Here is a 19,373-nt window from a genome sequence, read left to right as displayed (position 1 = left end):
CCCAGCCTAATAAGGACTTTTTAAAACAGGGTTTTCATATCCAAAAATATATAAGTTGGAAAAAATCCTCGTGTCAAAGAGCGAAACATTTAAAAATAAAGTTGAAATTTTTTTTTCCTGGAACAATAAACATATGAAATAACTCTATTACATGTATATTATTACATGTTATGTAAGTCAAAATAAAAGCTAATTTACTATAATGCAATAGCACATAACTGTCATGTAAGAGTGGTTGCAGAAAACAGGATTGTATACAAATATACCTGTTTCCAAATAGTTTTTAAAATTAAATTGAAGAATGTTTTTGTATTTAATAATTAGGAAGCGTTCAATAGTAGCTTAAGATATCATTCACATATGAACCACAGTAAGATTAAAATTACCATACCATTTGCTGAATCCTGTGAAAGCTTTTTCCATGAAAACTAAAGGCTTGTTCAAATAGGACTTTATCTTCCACTGTCCACTCATCCGGAAAGGGAGTGAAATTAGGGAGATCAGCAAGGGACTTCTCAATGTTATGTTTATGCCAGAACAACATGCCAAGTGCCTTTGAAGAGAAATCATTCCCCTTTGGTTTTAATGGACTTATGTTCCATCACACTTAAGAAAGTTAAACACAAATTAGATCAAAATCTTAAGCCTAGGACTTCAACTGAAGATAGACTCACAGTTCGGGACTTTAAATCAGGGGCGCCCAGGTAGCAGACCTCATTTACTTATTTCTTTTAAATCAGGGCCTCAGAACAGTGAATGTTCTTACATACCATATTTGCTGCAGAATCTAGGAAAAACAGTGAGCTGAGGAGAGTGACTACAAAGCAGATTTGTAGGTTCACACCAAGAGTTTAACCCACATTTTAAAATTTGTCAATATGTAGGAAAAAATATACTAAAAGGAAATTTTCCAGTAAATCCATACTTGGATGAAATGATCAGATGCCACAAAGCCAGAAATGCTCAGTTGGGGCTTAGTAGGGAGATATTTAAGTTTTAATCTTTTACAAGTGTATCACAGGCTAACCATGACCAAGAAGTAAAAGTACCTCCACTGCAACTTTAACAATTTTTTAACCACATTTAAGTTATTTATTATCAGAACATATAAACAGAATTATTAGGAGGCATATAAATAACTTCAATGACTTGATTACCAAATCATAACAAAGACTGAAATGGACAACTTCCAAAAATCCCATAAATTCCCCTTCTATTTTAAGTAGTAGGCCTTTCTCTTTATTATAAGGTATTAAGCATCATTTAGGGCACAAACTTTTATTTTCTATGAGATATAGCCACTTTTTAAATACTGAGTTTGTTAATTTCTGTACTCTGATAACAGTCCTTTAAAACAGGAAAACGAACATATGTATAGTCCTATTTTAAAGGATTAACTTTCTCAAATATTAAACAGAAAGGCAAGGCTTAAAAACAAAATAGGCAATCAAAGGCTTCAAAATTCACAAAAAAGTTAATTACATTAGGTAGATACAGATAAAATAAACATCTCAATTTCACAAAAATATTCCTTTACCATGTAATCGGACTATAAAGTTAGCTCTTGATAACCCAGGTTACAGATAATTTACCTTTGTTACTTATCTGAAAACAAATCTACCTATTTTACTATTAATTCTGATAAAAGTTGAAATAGTTAAAATGAGATTTAAGATCTCTTTCATTTCATTTTTCCATATTTTCCATTCCCTTATTACTAAGGATAATGTACCATATATTTGTCTCTCTATATATAGTGTATTATATATAACACAGTGTATTACATAATACACATTATATAAATACATTATAGTCTATTTAATATAACTTATCTCCACGACTATGTTATACCTACTAAATTCAATGACATTACTATATTTTGTATGCAGAAAAAGACCAATCTGTGGGTAGCCAATAGATCGAATTATAGTATAAAATATTAAGATAATTTCTTGATTTTAATTTTTATTTGAAGAGACTTAACTCTACATACAGACAGATACATCATATATAGATATATCCTTTTAAAGTTATCTAACAAAAACAGCCTTTTGTGATTTCATTCAAAATTTAAAAGTCTTAAATATTCCCTTAAATGTAAAGTTTAACTTTTAGATCCTATAGAACAAAAAGTCAAAAGAGAATTACCTCTATCATTAATAAAATTTTTTATAAATAAAAGATTTGTTTTAAAGTTCTATCTGTGTACACTGACTCCAAAATACACCAAAACCTTAACTTTTCATTTTGGAAAGCATTTGCCAGAGGAATACTGAAGGCTCCCAGAAATTTTCAGAACTCAAAGTAGAATAAGAAACAGATATATTGAGAGAAAAATATTTAAGCCCTTGAGATGAATAATGTTTATAAAAGCAAACTCCTTAATATTGAAAGGTCACTCTTTGCTAGGACTTTTGTGGTATCTATAAAATAGCTGGCCAAGATTATGCACTTTGTTAGGACAGAAACTATGATGAGATTCTCTGGATTTGGTAAATATTGAGACAAGCCTTACTATTGAAGTGTTTCTCTACATACCTGTTCCACATTGTAGCCATGCTTCTCCTTTGCAATTGCAATGTATTCATCCACTGCAATGAAATAATGGTATATAATTAATTATTCTCATTTAATTAATTTACCTAGGTCTACTTTTGTTCTTAACATAGCAAAGTAAAACAATTTATATTCCAGGGTAAGAAAATAGCCAAAGATACCTCCCATGAAATGTTACAAAAAGAGACTTCTAATAGAAAGATCAGATGCTCACCTGGTTTAAAATTTTATTTAGTATAACTTATCTCTACAACTACACATTATACTTACTAAATTCAATGACATTACTATATTTTTGTATGTAGAAAAAGACCAATCTGTGGGTAGCCAATAGATCTAATTATTGTATAAAATATTAAGATAATTTCTTTTCTAATAGTCTTTATTTGAAGAGAGTTAGCCGTTTAAGACCCTTTCACATATTTAGAGTTGATCCAAAGCCTTTACCATTCCATTTTTGATTGATATATAAAGGATAGCTTATAGTTCTGCCAGTTATACATAACAATGACACATTTAAGTATGCTTCAGTACTCCTAAATTTTCTTCAGCTCTTCCTGCTTGTAATACAAAGCATGTTTGAGTATTCCACTTTCATTTATCTTCCATATATAATTAAGCCAACAAAATTATTTAGATAAGCAGTTTCAATGATGATAAACTGGCCATTATTTCAAGGCCTCATTGCTGAGAAGTCCGACACATTCACCAGAACTCAGTTTTATGTGAACTCCATAAAATCGCTCTTCCTTGATTCTAATTAATTTTTATATGTGTGTGTATGTATAAATTAACTTTTTGGAAATATTTTTGGAAGCAGTGGTTAAGAATCCTGATTCTGGAACAGCTAGTCTACCTGGGTTTGATTATCAGCTTATTGCTGTTTTTTTGACTTTGGCCAAGTAACTTTTGATCTTTGTGTACCTTAGTTTCCTCACTCTAAATAGTTGTTAAAAACAGTACCTTCCTCCTATGATTAAATAGTTAATAAATGGAAAATGCCCAGAACAGCACCTGGTCCATTTTAAGAATTTTATAAGTATGTGCTGTGATTATTAGTCAGTACAGTCTAATACACGAATATGCTCTTATAACAATAATGCTATTAGAATAAAACGTTTAAATGTATGCTATCAAATCTCCCCACAAAGGGTAAGCTTTTTGTATAGAAAACCCAAATATTACATTTTGTTTACAGCCCAAAGCACTTAAATACATGACAGGTCTAAATATATGCTGAACAATACCAATTGACTTGTGGTTTCCAACCCTGGCTATGCATTACAATCAGTGTGGGAGCTTTTAAAAAATAAGACATCCATGATCCACCCTTGAAGCCTCTGACTTACTTGGTCTGAGAAAGAGACTAGACATAAGTACTTAAAAAAAAAAAATCCCCAAGTGATTCCAATGCACTTCCAGGGCTGAAAAACCATCGCCCTAGACCTTCATTTAAATATTCCACATGAACACTACACTACCAGGACTCTCTGGCTGAATTTTGTTCCCACTTTGCTAAGAAATGAACCATTGTATAAAACAGAACTAAGCCAGCAAAATTCAATGATACCCTGATGCTCAGTTTGTGAATGAAAACCTTTGTCTGTAATGAGGATTGAACCTGGGAAACTAATAGTCTCTTTCAGGTTCTCATTAAACAGTCCCAGGCCAGATGAATAATTTCATGTTTTCTGTTAGGAATGCTTCAAGGGCACACAATTTCTAGACTACCAGCTAGACCTTTGGCTGGTGTTTTACAGCTCTTAAATAGAAAGACTTATCAGGTAAGTAGAAACATATTCGGTTTTCAATTTTTAGCTCTCTTATTGCATCAATAAGCATGATTCGACTTACTATACACGATAGGATATCATTAATTTTCATGGGACTAAATAAATCAGACACCTTTAAGATGTTAGTAAATATTCTAAAAAGACAAGCTTATCTTACAGCTGCTAGAATTAACTGTTCAGTGTCGTCGTTGTTCTTGTTGTTATTTAACAAACTAAATGATAAGTGAATGGAGGGGTGGGGATCTTAGTGTTGTTACCTGCACGTTTCCTATATCTGATGTGCCGCAAAGGATCAGGTCCGCTACATCACATTGAAGTCTAAAGCCACACCATGATTCAAGAAGTGCATGGTCAATGATCCAGAAGGTCTCCGTCCAGAAATGGAGAGCACAAAGATGACCTGATGGCTGCTGAAGTCAGTTCTTTCCCCTTTCCTCTTTAAAATGGTAATGATAGTGGGCTCTTTGAAGTTTGAAGGCATGTCTTTACCGCTCCAAATACTGAGGAAAAGCCTGGGCAGATGTCTACATAGTAACTCCCTCCCCTGCTTGAGGATTTAAGCAGCAATGCCATCAGATCCTAGGTTTTTCATTCTTCATGGGCCTGACACAAATTGGAATGATCAACCCACTATCTTCCAAAAGGAAAAACATTCTAATGTAACAACCTCCATTTAAAAAAATAAGAATAATAATAAAAACAAAGACAAAACTGTTTTATGAGAATCTAAAAGACCCAAAAACAAATATAAATCACATTTTGAATTGGGTGATAAACTCCTGCTGACATTAACATTCAATTTCAGAAAACTTACATTTGGCATCTGGGATACTGTGATATGGAGACCATACAAGCATCCCTCCATTGTCTTTATCTGTGTACTTTGTAGCACCTGGGGGAAAAAAATAATTACTTTGAATATGATGGATTTTATTTACACTGAAAGTAAGTATAAACAAAGTAAGCTGGCCGGCACGGTGGCTCATCCCTGTAATCCCAGTACTTTGGGCGGGCGAGGTGGGCGGATCACGAGGTCAGATAGAGACCATCTTGGCTAACACGATGAAACCCCGTCTCTACTAAAAATATGAAAACGAAAAATTAGCCAGGCATGGTGGCGGGCGCCTGTAGTTCCAGCTACCCGGGAGGCTGAGGCAAGAGAATAGTGTGATTCCGGGAGGCAGAGCTTGCAGTGAGCCAAGATGTGCCACTGCACTCCAGCCTGGATGACAGAGTGAGACTCCATCTCAAAAAGAAAAAAAAGTAAGCTTTATTTCAGTTTTAGTACAGTATCTGCAAAGGATGACAAGGAAAGAAAATACAGGAAAACAGAAGGAAAACAGATTTACATTATATATAGTAAATATCTTGTTTATAAAAATTAAGGAAATTTTACAAATGCTGGTTTATCCCTTTTAAAGTAAAAAAGACTTTCTTCAGTACATTACATATCTCTACTTGACAGAAGGTAATAAATCTGATACAAACTTCCATACATTACTTAGAGATCATCATTAAAAACTCAAGACTTTTAAACGAGAAAGAATGCCTCAGGTACTGTTTTGCCCCATATCTAAATGGGTCAAGATTGCTGTAATTTTTAAACACTTATGTCTGCTTTTTATTTAATTTTATTTCTTGGTAAGGGTCTGCCAGCTATTCACTTTTAAACTTAAGTTCATTTATGACATTTTATATTTATAAAAGTTTGTGCTCTATATTAGAAGAAAAGTCAAGAAAAATAAAAATAAAAAAGGCTGGGTGCAGTGGCTCACGCCTGTAATCCCAGCACTTTGGGAGGCTAAGGCAGGCGGATCATCAGAGGTCAGGAGTTCAAGACCAGCCTGGCCAACATGGTGAAACCCCGTCTCTACTAAAAATGCGAAAATTAGCCAGGTGTGGTGGCACACGCCTGTAATCCCAGCTACCCGGGAGGCTGAGGCAGGAGAATCACTTGAACCTGGCAGGTGGAGGTTGCAGTGAGCCGAGATCACACAGCTGCACTCTAGCCTGGGTATCAGTGCCAGGCTCTGTCTCAAAAAAAAAAAAGTCAAGGTAAAAAAGTTAATGCAATTTCTTCTTAATATAATCTCAAAGTCTACTTCTACTTCTGACTTGGAAGAACAGTAACATTTTCTAATTTCTTTCTTTCTTTTTAAAGATGTGAAGTCTGGCTATGTTGCCTAGGCTGGTCTCGAACTACTGGCCTCAAGCAATCCTACTGCCTCAGCCTTCCAAGTAGTTGGGATCAGAGCTGCATGCCACCACACCCAGCCTCTAATTTATTTATAATATTTTATAGCCTAGAAAGTCAGAAAAATCAAGCCCTTTTAAACCTTCATATAAATTAAGAATCAACAGCATGAAGGCCTGAGACAGCTATGCCGGAGCCAAGTTACATGCCTGTAGACTCTATTATTTTAATCATTCAGTGTTATTTTTCTGGTCTACCTAATTCTTAGTTACATTTAATTCATTAAAACTATCAACAAATGAAGCATTGCTGCCACTTTTTTTTTTTTTTTTGAGATGAAGTTTCACTCTTGTTGCCCAGGCTGTTCAACAGCACAATCTAGGCTCACTGGAACCTCTGCCTCCCAAGTTCAAGTGATTCTCCTGCCTCAGCCTCCGGAGTAACTGGGATTACAGGCATGCACCACCGCGCCCAGCTAATTTTTGTATTTTAGTAGAGACAGGGTTTTACCATGTTGGCCAGGCTGGTCTTCAACTCCTGACCTCGTGATCCGCCTGCCTCGGCCTGCCAAAGTGCTACAGGAATGCGCCACCATGCTTGGCTAACTTCGTATTTTTAGTAGAGACAAGGTTTCTCCATGTTAGTCGGGCTGGTCTCGAACTCCCAACCTCAGGTGATCTACCCACCTCGGCCTCCCAAAGTGCTGGGATGACAGGCGTGAGCCACTGCACCCGGCTCATAAATGACTTTTATGTGGTACTGATAATTACCATTAATAGCCAGAATTCTAAAATTACTCACATAAAATATTAAAATAATTCCGAGGTTAAACTGTAATCCTTTATAAAGTTATAAGATACTTGGAATGAAGAACATTCATTTCTAGTGGTAGGAGAACTACTACTATAATCTCCATCTTGAGAAGTTATCAGGCAATAATATAGTATCATTCAATATTTTTATTTTTAGAGAAGCATCATATATCATTACTGATCAACAAATTTTAGTTAAAAAATCACACATTGCCATAAAATATAAATTTATCTTAAAATTCTATGTATGTTATAAGGAAAATTAAGAAGAAAAGAGAACTGAAAGAAGAAACACTACCAAAGTATTCAAAAGCCTTTTGTATTTTGTCATATCTTTAATAAAAGAAGACACAAAAGCAGCTGAGAATTTAGGAAAATGCCAAATTACAGTTCATTATGTAAAATTTATATTCAATGCAAATAAACTGGCCAAGCCCTGTGGCTCAAGCCTGTAATCCCAGCACTTTGGGAGGCTGAGGTGGGAGGATCACTTGAGGTCAGAAGTTCAAGACCAGCCTGACCAACATGGAAAAACCCCATCTCTACTAAAAATACAAAAATTAGCCGGGTGTGGTTGGTGCATGCCTGTAATCCCAGCTACTTGAGAGGCTGAGGCAGGATGATCACTTGAACCCGGGAGGCGGAGGTTGCGGTGAGCCGAGATTGCGCTATTGCACTCCAGCCTGGGCAACAAGAGCGAAACTCCACCTCGGAAAAAAAAAAAAAAAGAAACTTTGAGATATCTTTTTAAAACTTCAATATAAGATACATATTTAAGTTTTCACCCTGTAAACAAAAATACAAACACAAAATAGTCAACCCACTCAATGGTAATAAAACAAAAACCCTATTTAAGTTGGTCAGAAGCCTTTACTTAATTCATAAAATCTAACGTTACACAAAGTGAATATCCTAAACTTCAATCCTTTAACATGGAACTGATTATTTTGCACAACGGAATCATGACAATAAGATCATTTAAATCCTACTTAACAGAACATGAAATGCAACAAAGAAAGTTTTCCATTAAGTCTCAAGTCTTAATCGTGTATCATGCTAAATATTGAAACATAATTTCCTTGCATCTCATTCTTGCCTTACAGAAAGTCTGAATTAAAATATCTTCATTAAATGGCCCTTCTCAAACAGGTATTAAACTATTTTTTAAATTTTTTTCCGCATAAAAAAATAACAGCTACAGGCTGGGAGCAGTGGCTCTTACCTATAATCTCAGTACTTTGGGAGGCCAAGGAGGGTGGATGGCTTGAGCCCAGCAGTTTGAGGCCAGTCTGGGAAACACAGTGAGACCCTGTCTCTACTAAAACTATAAAAAATTGGCCGGGCGCGGTGGCTCAAGCCTGTAATCCCAGCACTTTGGGAGGCCGAGACGGGCAGATCACGAGGTCAGGAGATCGAGACCATCCTGGCTAACACGGTGAAACCCCGTCTCTACTAAAAATACAAAAACTAGCCGGGCAGGTGGCGGGCGCCTGTAGTCCCAGCTACTCGGGAGGCTGAGGCAGGAGAATGGCATAAACCCGGGAGGCGGAGCTTGCAGTGAGCTGAGATCTGGCCACTGCACTTCAGTCCGGGCGACAGAGCGAGACTCCGCCTCAAAAAAAAAAAAAAAAAAAAAAATATATATATATATATAAAAATTAGCTGGATGTGGTCGTGTGCACTTGTAGTCCCAGTTACGCAAGAGGCTGAGGTGGGAGGATCGCTTGAGCCCGAGGAGTTCGAGGCTGCAGTGAGTCATGACCACACTACTGAACTCCAGCCTGGGCAACAGAGCAAGACCCTGTCTCAATAAATAAGTAAGTTTCCAAAAAAAATTCTTAGCATTGTAATTAAGGGTTCGATCTGACAGAAACTGGCATCCAAGCTGTGGGAACTAACAGCTCTTCCAATGTGGGTGAGCGGGTAGAGGATAGAGGAGAGGCATACATAGAGCCATCCTGTCTGATAGCAGAGAATGCCTAATTAAGCATTTCACAATTTTCCTTCCCTAACTCTGAACTGGACTCTACTATTTTCAATTATATATGTGTCAACTAGGCCCAAGAGATGACTGATACAGGAAATGAGGGATATTTTAGTGCAATGGTTAAGAGTATGAACTATAGAGCCCAACTCCCAGAGTCTGAATACCAGCTCTGCTACTTGGTAGCTGTGTCACCTTGGATAAATCTATTTAATCTGTCTGTGCCTCAGTTTTCCTTATCTCTAAAAATATGGATGATGAGAGTACCTATCTGACAGAGTTGCTCAAAAATTAAATGAATATAAGTACGTGGCATATGGTAAGCATTATCTAAGATTTAATTATTATTATTACTAGTATATGCTTATTGAAGACAGTTCTTTCTTAAGTTCCTTCCTTCTTTATCCTAAAAAGGTTTCTTCTCACTGTATCAACTACAAATGAATAAAACCTCAAGGAAATATATCGCAAAAATGGCTGATGTCCTCTCTCGTCAACCCCTTGAAAATGAAATTGAATAGCTGTAATGACCTTTATGTTTTTCTCACAATTCAGACGTGATTCCTTTCCTATAAAATAGGAGAAAGTAACATGTACTATTAAAAATAATTTATCTACCTCTTGGGATGCTTTGCATCCAATTAAGTTTTACCTTTTTCATTGTAAAAGTCAGAATGAACTAAAACATTAAATAGACATTAACCCCATGTTTGTTTTTATCTGTAACAATATTTAAGATTATACCTCAAAACTATCTGATATTTAGAAACAGTACTGAGACTCAAACCTGACTCACCAATAAAACAACCATGACTTAAAGTACCTGATCTTCTGAACAGATTAAAAAACAAACCAAAACCTAGATAGCAAGCTACCATAATTTTAAAAGACTATAGTAGCATATCAGTTCTGAGAATAAAATTGTTGAACGATCAGTTGTCTTCAGTTTTAGATAAAACATTTAAAGGTTAATCACTTTGAAATTATTAGATCTTTTAACTGGAGTCTTACATTTATAAGACTGCTGGAGAAAACCAACAACTAGGAAGGGAAAATATAATTCAATAAACTAAGATTTCCACATCAATAAAAATAAAAATCTATTACTTTTTAGATTTCCTTTAGGACATTAAAAATAAGGACTTTGAAGATGATTATGGAACAAATATACTATATAAAGAACTCAAATATTGAGAATATTAAAATGTACTAAATATATTGTAACATTTTACTACTTATATACTAGGTACTAAATTATATACTTAATATATACCAACTTCAAATTTGGGTAAACAAAGACTTTCCCGGGGCACATGAGCACGAGTAAGTTTCAAGAGAATCAATTTTCAGAACTTTAACTTCCCTGTGTTCTCTTTCCCAAGACAATCTGCCTGAAAACTCACATGTGGTCAAATGGTAAGAGGTTAGACTCATTCTACTTCCATCATCTCTCTTCCCAAATGCCCGTCTCTCACTTAAAAAAAAATAAAAGGGCACCATCTCTCATGCATTCCAAATCTTACAAGAGTACATGACCCAAAATGTTAAACCCTCCAGGGTTTCAAACAGGGTGTCAGGAAAACACTCCTTTACTCAAGGCACCATAACTACTAGAGTTTTAATCAATTATGCATTAATTGTAATAACTCAAGCCAGAAGAGATGTAACACTCAGAAGCTTACTCACAGGTGATCAATAAAGCACTTTATTTTATTTTACTTTATTTATTCATTTGAGACAGAATCTCACTCTGTCGCCTAGGCTGGAGTGCAATGGTGCAATCTCGGCTCACTCCAACCTCCACCTCCCGGGTTCAAGCAATTCTGCCTCAGCCTTTCAAGTAGCTGGGATTACAGGTGCCCACCACCATACCCAGCTAATTTTTTGTATTTTTAGTAGGGATGGGGTTTTGCCATGTTGGCCAGGCTGGTCTTGAACTCCTGACCTCAAGGGATCCACCTGCCTTGGCCTCCCAAAGTGCTGGGATTACAAGCATGAGCCACTGCGCCGGCCCAATAAAGCACTTAAAAGCACAAAAAAAAATTATATAAGATAAAATTCTGTGGAGAAAACGCATGGAAATGACTTCAAAGACGAAAAGGAACAATGTAAACTTTCAGAATGTTAGAAGCTTGTCTACATATTTTACAAAATAGTACTATTACATCACTGTAGTATTTATATTTAACTGGATACATTTAAAATAAAGATATAAAGACTTCATTATCAAAGTATTAGTATTTTCAATACACTACAGATTATATTTTTCAACTATTTAAACGCAGTGACAAGTAATAGATGTTGACTAAAAATATGTGAATCTTTTTTCAAAATTATTTCATGGATATGTAAGTAAAATATTTTGAAAACCACTGCTTTATATACAGTATTTTTCACTTAATCTTGTGATATTCTTAACATCATCATCCTTTTACAAACGAGAAAACTAAGGCCTAGAGAAGTCAGGTGGTTCATCCAAGGCTATTACGCCATATTAGATTAAAGGCATATGATAAGAAATTAGGCTCTACACACAAAAACTGTTCTCATGATGTAAGTACAGTTAGTAGGCACTAAATAAAAGTTGGGAAGATCTAGTGAACAATGGAAAGAAAATAATCAGAAATATAGTTAGTAAAGACATTATTAGCAATGGTTCCATAATTAAGGTAAACTGTTCCTAATCTCTTAACTTCAGTAATTTCAATATAAATCTCAATTCTTCTCATATTTCCTAAAATAATCACTTTAATAATCTTTTTTTTTTTGAGACCGAGTCTCATTCTGTCACCTAGGGTATAGCACAGTGGCACCATCACAGTTTACTGCAGCCTCAACTTCCTGGACTCAAATGATCTCCCACCTCAGTCTTCTGAGTAGCTGGAAGTACAGATGTGGTATGCCACAATACTTGGCTAATTTTTGAATTTTCTATAGTGACAGGGTCCCACTATGTTTCCCAGGCTGGTCTCAAACTCCTGGGCTCAAGCGATCCTCTCACCTCAGCCTCCCAAAATGCTGGGATTATACCCATGAGCGTTGGGATTATACCCATGAGGGATAGCCCCTGGCCAATTCATTCTTTACCTGTTTAATTTTTATCATCATCACTATCACCTTTTCCAATAAAATTAGCCTACATAAAAAATCCTCTTAATTTTTCTACATTCTGATCACAGCAGATTTTACAAACTCAGCACCCAAGGAATTTTTCTTTCAAATGACTTCTAGAACTATGGGTCAACAATCTCCATAAAGATGGATTGAGTGGTTTAGGAGACAAAGATAATGAGAAAGAGAAGAGAGAGAAGCTAACCAAGTCTCAATTTCCATAATTAATAAATATCTTTTTGGCAGGGTGCAGTGGCTCAAGCCTGTAATCCCAATACTTTGGGAGTTCAAGACTAGCCCGGCCAACATGGTGAAACCTCTTCTCTACAAAAATACAAAAAAAAAAAAAAAAAAATTAGTCGGGCACGGTAGCACGTGCCTGTAGTTCCAGTTACTCGGGAGGCTGAGGCAGGAGAATTGCTTGAACCCAGGAGGTGGAGGTTGCAGTGAGCCAAGATCGCACCCCTGCACTCCAGCCTGAGTGACAGAGCAAGACTCTGTCAAAAAAAAACTTTTCGTCTATTATTTTTCCCAAGGTAATGTGTTTATATTCTCACCTAATTATATTGATGTGAAAAACACAACAACACAACATTTATAATAAAATAGATCAGCAGTATAATGTCGAATGGCAGAGGTCCAGTATTTCCCTGTAAAAAATGCCCAAAAACTGATAATCTACATTTGATTGATAAGATTAGCCTTTAACAGGTAAGAGAAGCCCTCCTAAGTTTAAATGGTAGTCAGTTTTAATTCTGTCCTTAGGTTCGGTATGCTTCTGGAGAAGACTATTAAGCAGAAAATGAGTAAGTGAACTTAAAGAAAGTGATGTCTAGCCTTATTCTAATAATAAAATTCAATTAGTCTGAGTAAATAAATGGAAAATATGACTTTAATGACTTTAAAAACATTTCAGTGATTTTTTTTCTCCTCAAATATTCTATTCAGATTCAAAATAAGCAAAATATTATTGTGGATTAAGTTAGTTAACAATGGTATGGCCGGGCGCGGTGGCTCAAGCCTGTAATCCCAGCACTTTGGGAGGCCGAGACGGGCGGATCACGAGGTCAGGAGATCGAGACCATCCTGGCTAACACGGTGAAACCCCGTCTCTACTAAAAATACAAAAACTAGCCGGGCGAGGTGGCGGGCGCCTGTAGTCCCAGCTACTCGGGAGGCTGAGGCAGGAGAATGGCGTGAAGCCGGGAGGCGGAGCTTGCAGTGAGCTGAGAGCCGGCCACTGCGCTCCAGCCTGGGCGACAGAGCGAGACTCCGTCTCAAAAAAAAAAAAAAAAAAAAAAAAAAAACAATGGTCACGTAAAACCACATTAATATTATTCTAAGTGATTACTCTCGAAATTTGGAAATTTGTTCCAGTGTTCAGTTTATCCTGAAACAAAAAAGATGCTTTCCTATCATTAGATCAATGCTTTCTAATGTAATGCTATGGCATGTACAAGTTTGTTCCAGCATTAAGTCTGGCTCTTAAACACAATAAAACTGTATGTAGTTGTCTATGAATAATAAAACTGTATGTAGTTGTCTATGAAATAAATATTGACTCAGAAATCTACCCATTGGGGCAAAAAGATACATATATTAACTTAAGAAATAACTGTAGCTGCTGAGGTCTATCTAAATAACTATCACTACCAAAACAAACACAGACTCCCAATGAAAGCTCCAAATCAGAAAGGTGTGAATACATCCAGAATAATTCTTCATAATTACAAATTTTAATCTTTATAGAATTAACTGCCATATGTCCATCATTTAATACTGGTAAGAATTCCATTAAATAGTTTTTATAGGCTGGGCGCAGTGGGTGGTTCACACCTGTAATCCCAGCACTTTGGGAGGTTGAGGCAGGCAGATCACGAGGTCAGTTCAAGATCAGCCTGGCTAAGATGGCGAAACCCCATCTCTACTAAAAATATAAAAATTAGCTGGGCATGGTGGCGCGTGCCTGTAGTCCCAGCTACTCAGGAGGCTGAGGCAGGAGAATCACTTGAACCCAGGAGGTGGAGGTTGCAGTGAGCCGAGATCGCGCCACTGCACTCGCCACTGCACTCCAGCCTGAGAGACAGAGCAAGACTTCATCTCAAAAAAAAAAAAAAAGTTTTTCTAGCCAGGAATACTGAGGCGCAGGGATAGTGTGTGGCTTGCTCAGACCACAAAAAGAATAGCTGGGAGTTAGGAATTCAGATTTTTTTTTTTTTTGAGATGGCGTCTCACTCTGTTGCCCAGGCTGGAATGCAGTGGCGTGACCTCGGCTCACTGCAACCTCAGCCTCCCAGGTTCAAGCGATTCTCCTGCCTCAGCCTCCCGAGTAGCTGGGATTACAGGTGCGTGCCACCACGCTCGGCTAATTTTTTGTGTTTTCAGTAGAGACGGGGTTTCACCGTGTTAGCCAGGATGGTCTCGATCTCCTGACATCGTGATCTGCCCGCCTCAGCCTCCCAAAGTGCTGAGATTACAGGCGTGAGCCACGGCACCTGGACTGAATTCAGTCTCTTAAAGCCAAAGTGTGCTCCTTCCAAATGTCAAGTAAACCCAGAGGGAGGAGAGTGGTGTGAAAGTGCCATTCACCTACTAGCAACATCAATAAAGAAAATTAGCTTCATAAAATATTTAAAATTATTTGAAGCCCATCAGTATATACACTGATAGTCTTTAAATAAAATGTATTCCCAGCCAGTCATTTACAAGGCAACCCAAATCTAGTGAACACTCTTGCATCACTGTTTTCACCTATTAAAAATGAAACTGTCCTGACAATCATTTTAACACTCATTACTTTTTATCCTCCTCATTTGGGACAGGAGGAGGAGCTGCTATCTGAAATCCAAATGGTAGAATAAATATCATTTTGCATTTCCTAACAGGTAGAGGAGAGACAAAAAAATACACCTCTGTATTCTAATAATTAAACATTGTTTCTCCCCAAGAAAATACAAGTAAACTCTTTAATATGTAACATAGAAATCGAAGGTCTGACACAAACGCAGTATTATGAACGGGCACCGGGCAAAAAAATTGACGAATTGTAAGGAGGGAAATAAAAAGGTGGGCCCCTCTGAAAGTCTGTCCAAAGCCTGAACTGAGAAGGGTCTCGGGCAGGGTGGGGAGAAGGAAACACGCTCCACTCCGAGAGGCTCCAGCAAGGGCGCCTCCATATGCGGAACTCTCGCCCAATCCCCGCACAAGCTGAAATCTCGTGACCGCCGGGGAGCCTGTTTGGAGAAAAGTAGACAGGGAGCCGGCAAGCTGGGTTGGCAGAGGACGCTGGAACCTGGCTGCTCGGGGAGAAAATGTCTCCTTGGCAGCTGCAGCCACTGTCCTGTGGTCTAACTTCCCAGGGCTGGCTGGCGAGCGAGGTGTGCCTGCCGCTGGCGTCTCCCCACCCCCTTCCCCCACCCCTTTCTCTCCGCGGCTCCCGCACTCCGCAGAGCTGCCGCGACCAAAGCTACACCACCTAGCCAAAAAGAAAGAAAAGAGACAATCCCCGCTGCGCGCGGGTCGGCAGGGCTCGCCCTTGGCTTCCCCGGCCGGTGACGGCCGCCCTGGCCTCCGCCGCCCGCCCCGGTGCCGAGGCGAGCGAGGTGGCAATTGACATTTGCACGGTTCGTCCACACAGTCTGCACGCCTGCTCCTCCAGCCCGCGGCCTCGGACCCTGTACTCCGCCAAGGGCCGTCTCCCTCTGCTCACCCCGACCCCGCTCCAGCTCAAGGGTCAGGAAGGCGATGCCACCAGCGAGCAAGTAGCCTCCGAAGGGAACCATGTTAACCTTGCAGTGCACACATCTGCCCACACGCCCAGTGTCACAGCCCGGCCAAGCCTGACAGCCTCCCCACCACGGATGCCTGCCCAGCCCAACCCCACATCCCCTCCCGGCCCCATGCCCGGACCCCTAGCCCGTCCACCCCAAACCAAGCCCAGGAAAGGGAAGATAAGATTTTGCTTAAGCAAATGTATCTACCTGGATCAAATTCAGGGATCCGAGCTTGGTATTCGGCTCCGACTCTCATCCCAACATCTGCAAAGCAATGCCAAAAAATATATATAAAAAAAAAAAAGAAGAAAAGAAAGAAAAAGGAAGAGACACTTAATAAAAAATAAAAATCGCTAGATGGAGAAAGAAGCGGCGGGTGGATGGGAAGATATTAACTCGGGGCACTCCGGGAGATGGCAGTGGATGGGGGCGGGGAGGGGGGGGCAAGGGCGGAGGATTGGTCGAGGGCGGAGGGACGGGGGTCGCGAGGGTGCTGCTGCACTGCACCGGGAGTTCGAGGCTACCGCAGCGCCCGGGCTCTGAGGGGAGGGAGGGCGGGAGAGCGGCGAGGGGAGGGGGCTGGGGGAGGGGAGGAGGGAGGGGGGCAGGCGGGCTGGCGGGGAGGAGTTCGAGGCTACCACCGTGCTCGTCGTCGCTGCTGCAGCCGCTCTCGGGCTCCGAGTAGTGCAGCCCGCCGTTGGTGGACGAGGCGCCGCTGCCGCCGCCGCCTGCCGGGCTCTTGGCGCTGCCGTTGGCCGATCGGTTCTTCCCCAGTAACTCGGGCCCTTTCTCCATCATGCCGGGCATGGTAGAACAGGGGAGGGGGAAAGGTGAGGGGAAGAGGTAGGCGTCAGGGTGAAGGGGGAGATGGCTTAGAGAGCTGGCGGGAGGGAAAGGAGGAGGAGGAGGCTGTTAATATGGAGCCGCCATAACCGCCCCGCTCCGGCAGTAGCGCAGTCGCCTCACAACAACCCGCCCCGGCCCCGCCTCTCTCCCCTCCTCCCTCCGCCGCCGCCCGCCCCGCGCAGTCCCGGGCGCCCCTAGGCCGCGCCGCGCTCTACGCCGCCGCCGGTATCACTCCGCCCCGCAGGGAGGTTCCGGCCGCCTGGGGGGAGGGGAAGGGGGGAGGGGCGGGGAAACCCCGCTCGCCGGCAGCCAGGCCACCCCAACGGAGCGCTAATAAAATCGCCACCGAGGCGTGGCTGCCGCTCGGGCTTTCTTCCTAGGGGGCGCTCCGGAGCGCGGGCGGGAGGTGCACACTAGGGAGCGGGACTCTTTGCCCTCTCTGGGCGGAAGGAACGCGGTCATCCTGGGAAAGGACCGGCGCGACCCGACCGGGCGACCGCGGGGAGCGGCCCCCCTCTGCGGACCCGGCTGTAGGCACGGTTCAGAGTGCGGCCGACCTCGGATGTCTGGACGGGCAGGCCGCTCAATTTCCCGGTGTCCACCGGAAGCCTCGAGCTGGGGGCGCGCGCTGGCCCGCCGTGCAGTCGCGCAGTCTACCTGGGCGGCTTTGGGGCTCTGAGGCCCAACCGGCGAAAGAAGTAGACTCGGCTCTAACGATCTCGACGCTACAATTTTTGTTTCTGAATCTCTGAAGTGGGGCCCAATTCCCTAGAGAGTGTGGGGATGACGGGATGAGTTTCCGGGGCTGAGCGATGCAACTGTGTTTTGCTGAAGCCCTTTTCCCCGATCCTAACCCTACTGTCTTATTCTTCCCACATTTCTTTCTTTCTTTCTTTTTTTCTTTGCTGTTTTAATAGCTGGGGAGTGAGTGCTGTGAGTGATGGGGAAATAAGATGAACAGGAGACCTGGTCCAGTAGACGCGTTTTCAGTTCTCGCTGACCTGCGGTCTCCTCTTGGAGCGCTGGGGGAGAGGGCGGAGTCCCCCGGCGGAGGCGAAGCTAGAGCTGCGTTCTGGCAGCGTTTCCAGCCTGGAAGGAGATGTGCTCTGTAATGCTTTTCTGAATTGCATTCGGCGAAAGAAGTAGGAAACTGCGTTTATTCCTTCACCAGATTTGAGGGCGTGTGCTGCGTGCCAGGCTGCCTGGCATTGGGGGCTGTTTATGATTTTCTTTTCCTTTTTTTCTCATTCCTTTTTTCCCCCCTCACGAATAAGTAGAAATAAGTGAGGATTTAACTGTCAGCGTCTAGTATGCAGATGTTTGCTGAGCGGTATTGGGGTTCAACAGATACTCTCCAAATTCTTGAAAATAAAGATTGTCTTGTAATCATTATATTATGGGTCAATCCAGAGTGGCTCAAACCAGAAATGAACGTCTCTGGCCAGAGCAAACCTTACTGAAAGAAATAATATATCTAACTCAGGAATTGAGCCAAGAAAACCCTGGGAAGTGAATATTTCTAAAGTGAAGTGTTTGTGTGTACAAAACTATCTGGTTCTAGTAGTAGAGATAGTCTCATCTCTCTATTAAAGCTTAATATGATTCCATTAAATATTTGAATCATAAAACTGGACCTTTTATTCTGTTCCTTTTCTCAATAAATACAATTCTGAATATTATTTTAATTCCCGTATAGTTTTCCTACAAGGAGAGAATGCCCTGGCCAAATGAAATGAATAGCCATTTTCCTTGACAGTCGTATTTTTCATTACAAATTAATACACTGGTATGTTGGTTTTTGTGCAGCAGCTTCTAATGAACATGATTCAGCTTCTTTGGTCCTGTAACACAAAAGCTAGACCCTGTCAAATGCTACTCACTCTGAGGCCTCTGAGCCAGCCAGCTTTCTAACACCCAACGTTGTGGCGCCCCATGCACTTTCCTGCAAAAAGGAATCTGCGTATAGATCAGGAACCAAAACATTGGAAAGATTAGGGGACCTTTGTAACTTCTGTTTATTAGTAAAACCAGTAAAGTGAGAAGATTCCCCTCCAGCACAGCACAAAAGGGCAGACGCAGAGAAGACTGCATTCCACGGTTGGGAACAGAACCTGGGCCAGGGGAAAGTATGGCATTTTTTTTTTAAACCTATTTTTATTTTATTATTATTATTATTATTTTTGAGACGGAGTTTCACTCTTGTTCCCCAGGCTGGAGTGCGATGGCAAGATCTTGGCTCGCCACGAGCTCTGCCTCCCGGGTTCAAGCGATTCTCCTGCCTCAGGCACCCGAGTAGCTGAGATG

The 19,373-nt window shown here is 40.6% G+C and overlaps 1 protein-coding gene across 6 annotated transcripts in view; it reads right to left on the bottom strand.

Annotated features, from left to right (window-relative positions):
- RCOR3 (REST corepressor 3) overlaps window positions 1-17,349 on the bottom strand; it is a 57,579-nt gene extending 40,230 nt beyond the window's left edge. For 2 of the 6 annotated variants that reach the window (XM_033200146.1, XM_033200149.1), the window contains exons 1-5: window positions 16,865-17,126; window positions 16,431-16,487; window positions 5,164-5,241; window positions 2,539-2,591; window positions 392-553 (exon numbers count right to left, since the gene is read on the bottom strand). In XM_033200146.1, coding sequence (XP_033056037.1) covers window positions 392-553; window positions 2,539-2,591; window positions 5,164-5,241; window positions 16,431-16,487; window positions 16,865-17,030 — 516 coding nt within the window. In that variant the 5' untranslated portion in view covers window positions 17,031-17,126. Of the gene's footprint in view, window positions 1-391; window positions 554-2,538; window positions 2,592-4,606; window positions 4,786-5,163; window positions 5,242-16,430; window positions 16,489-16,861 lie in introns of those variants that run through there. The other 4 variants (XM_033200147.1, XM_033200148.1, XM_033200145.1 and 1 more) reach the window with 4 other exon arrangements.
- Window positions 17,350-19,373: the final 2,024 nt, after the last annotated feature.

Source organism: Trachypithecus francoisi, unplaced genomic scaffold (assembly GCF_009764315.1).
Source record: "Trachypithecus francoisi isolate TF-2019V2 unplaced genomic scaffold, Tfra_2.0 Lachesis_group5, whole genome shotgun sequence".
Classification (NCBI taxonomy): Eukaryota; Metazoa; Chordata; class Mammalia; order Primates; family Cercopithecidae; genus Trachypithecus; species Trachypithecus francoisi.
This window is presented reverse-complemented; position numbering and strand designations above follow the sequence as displayed.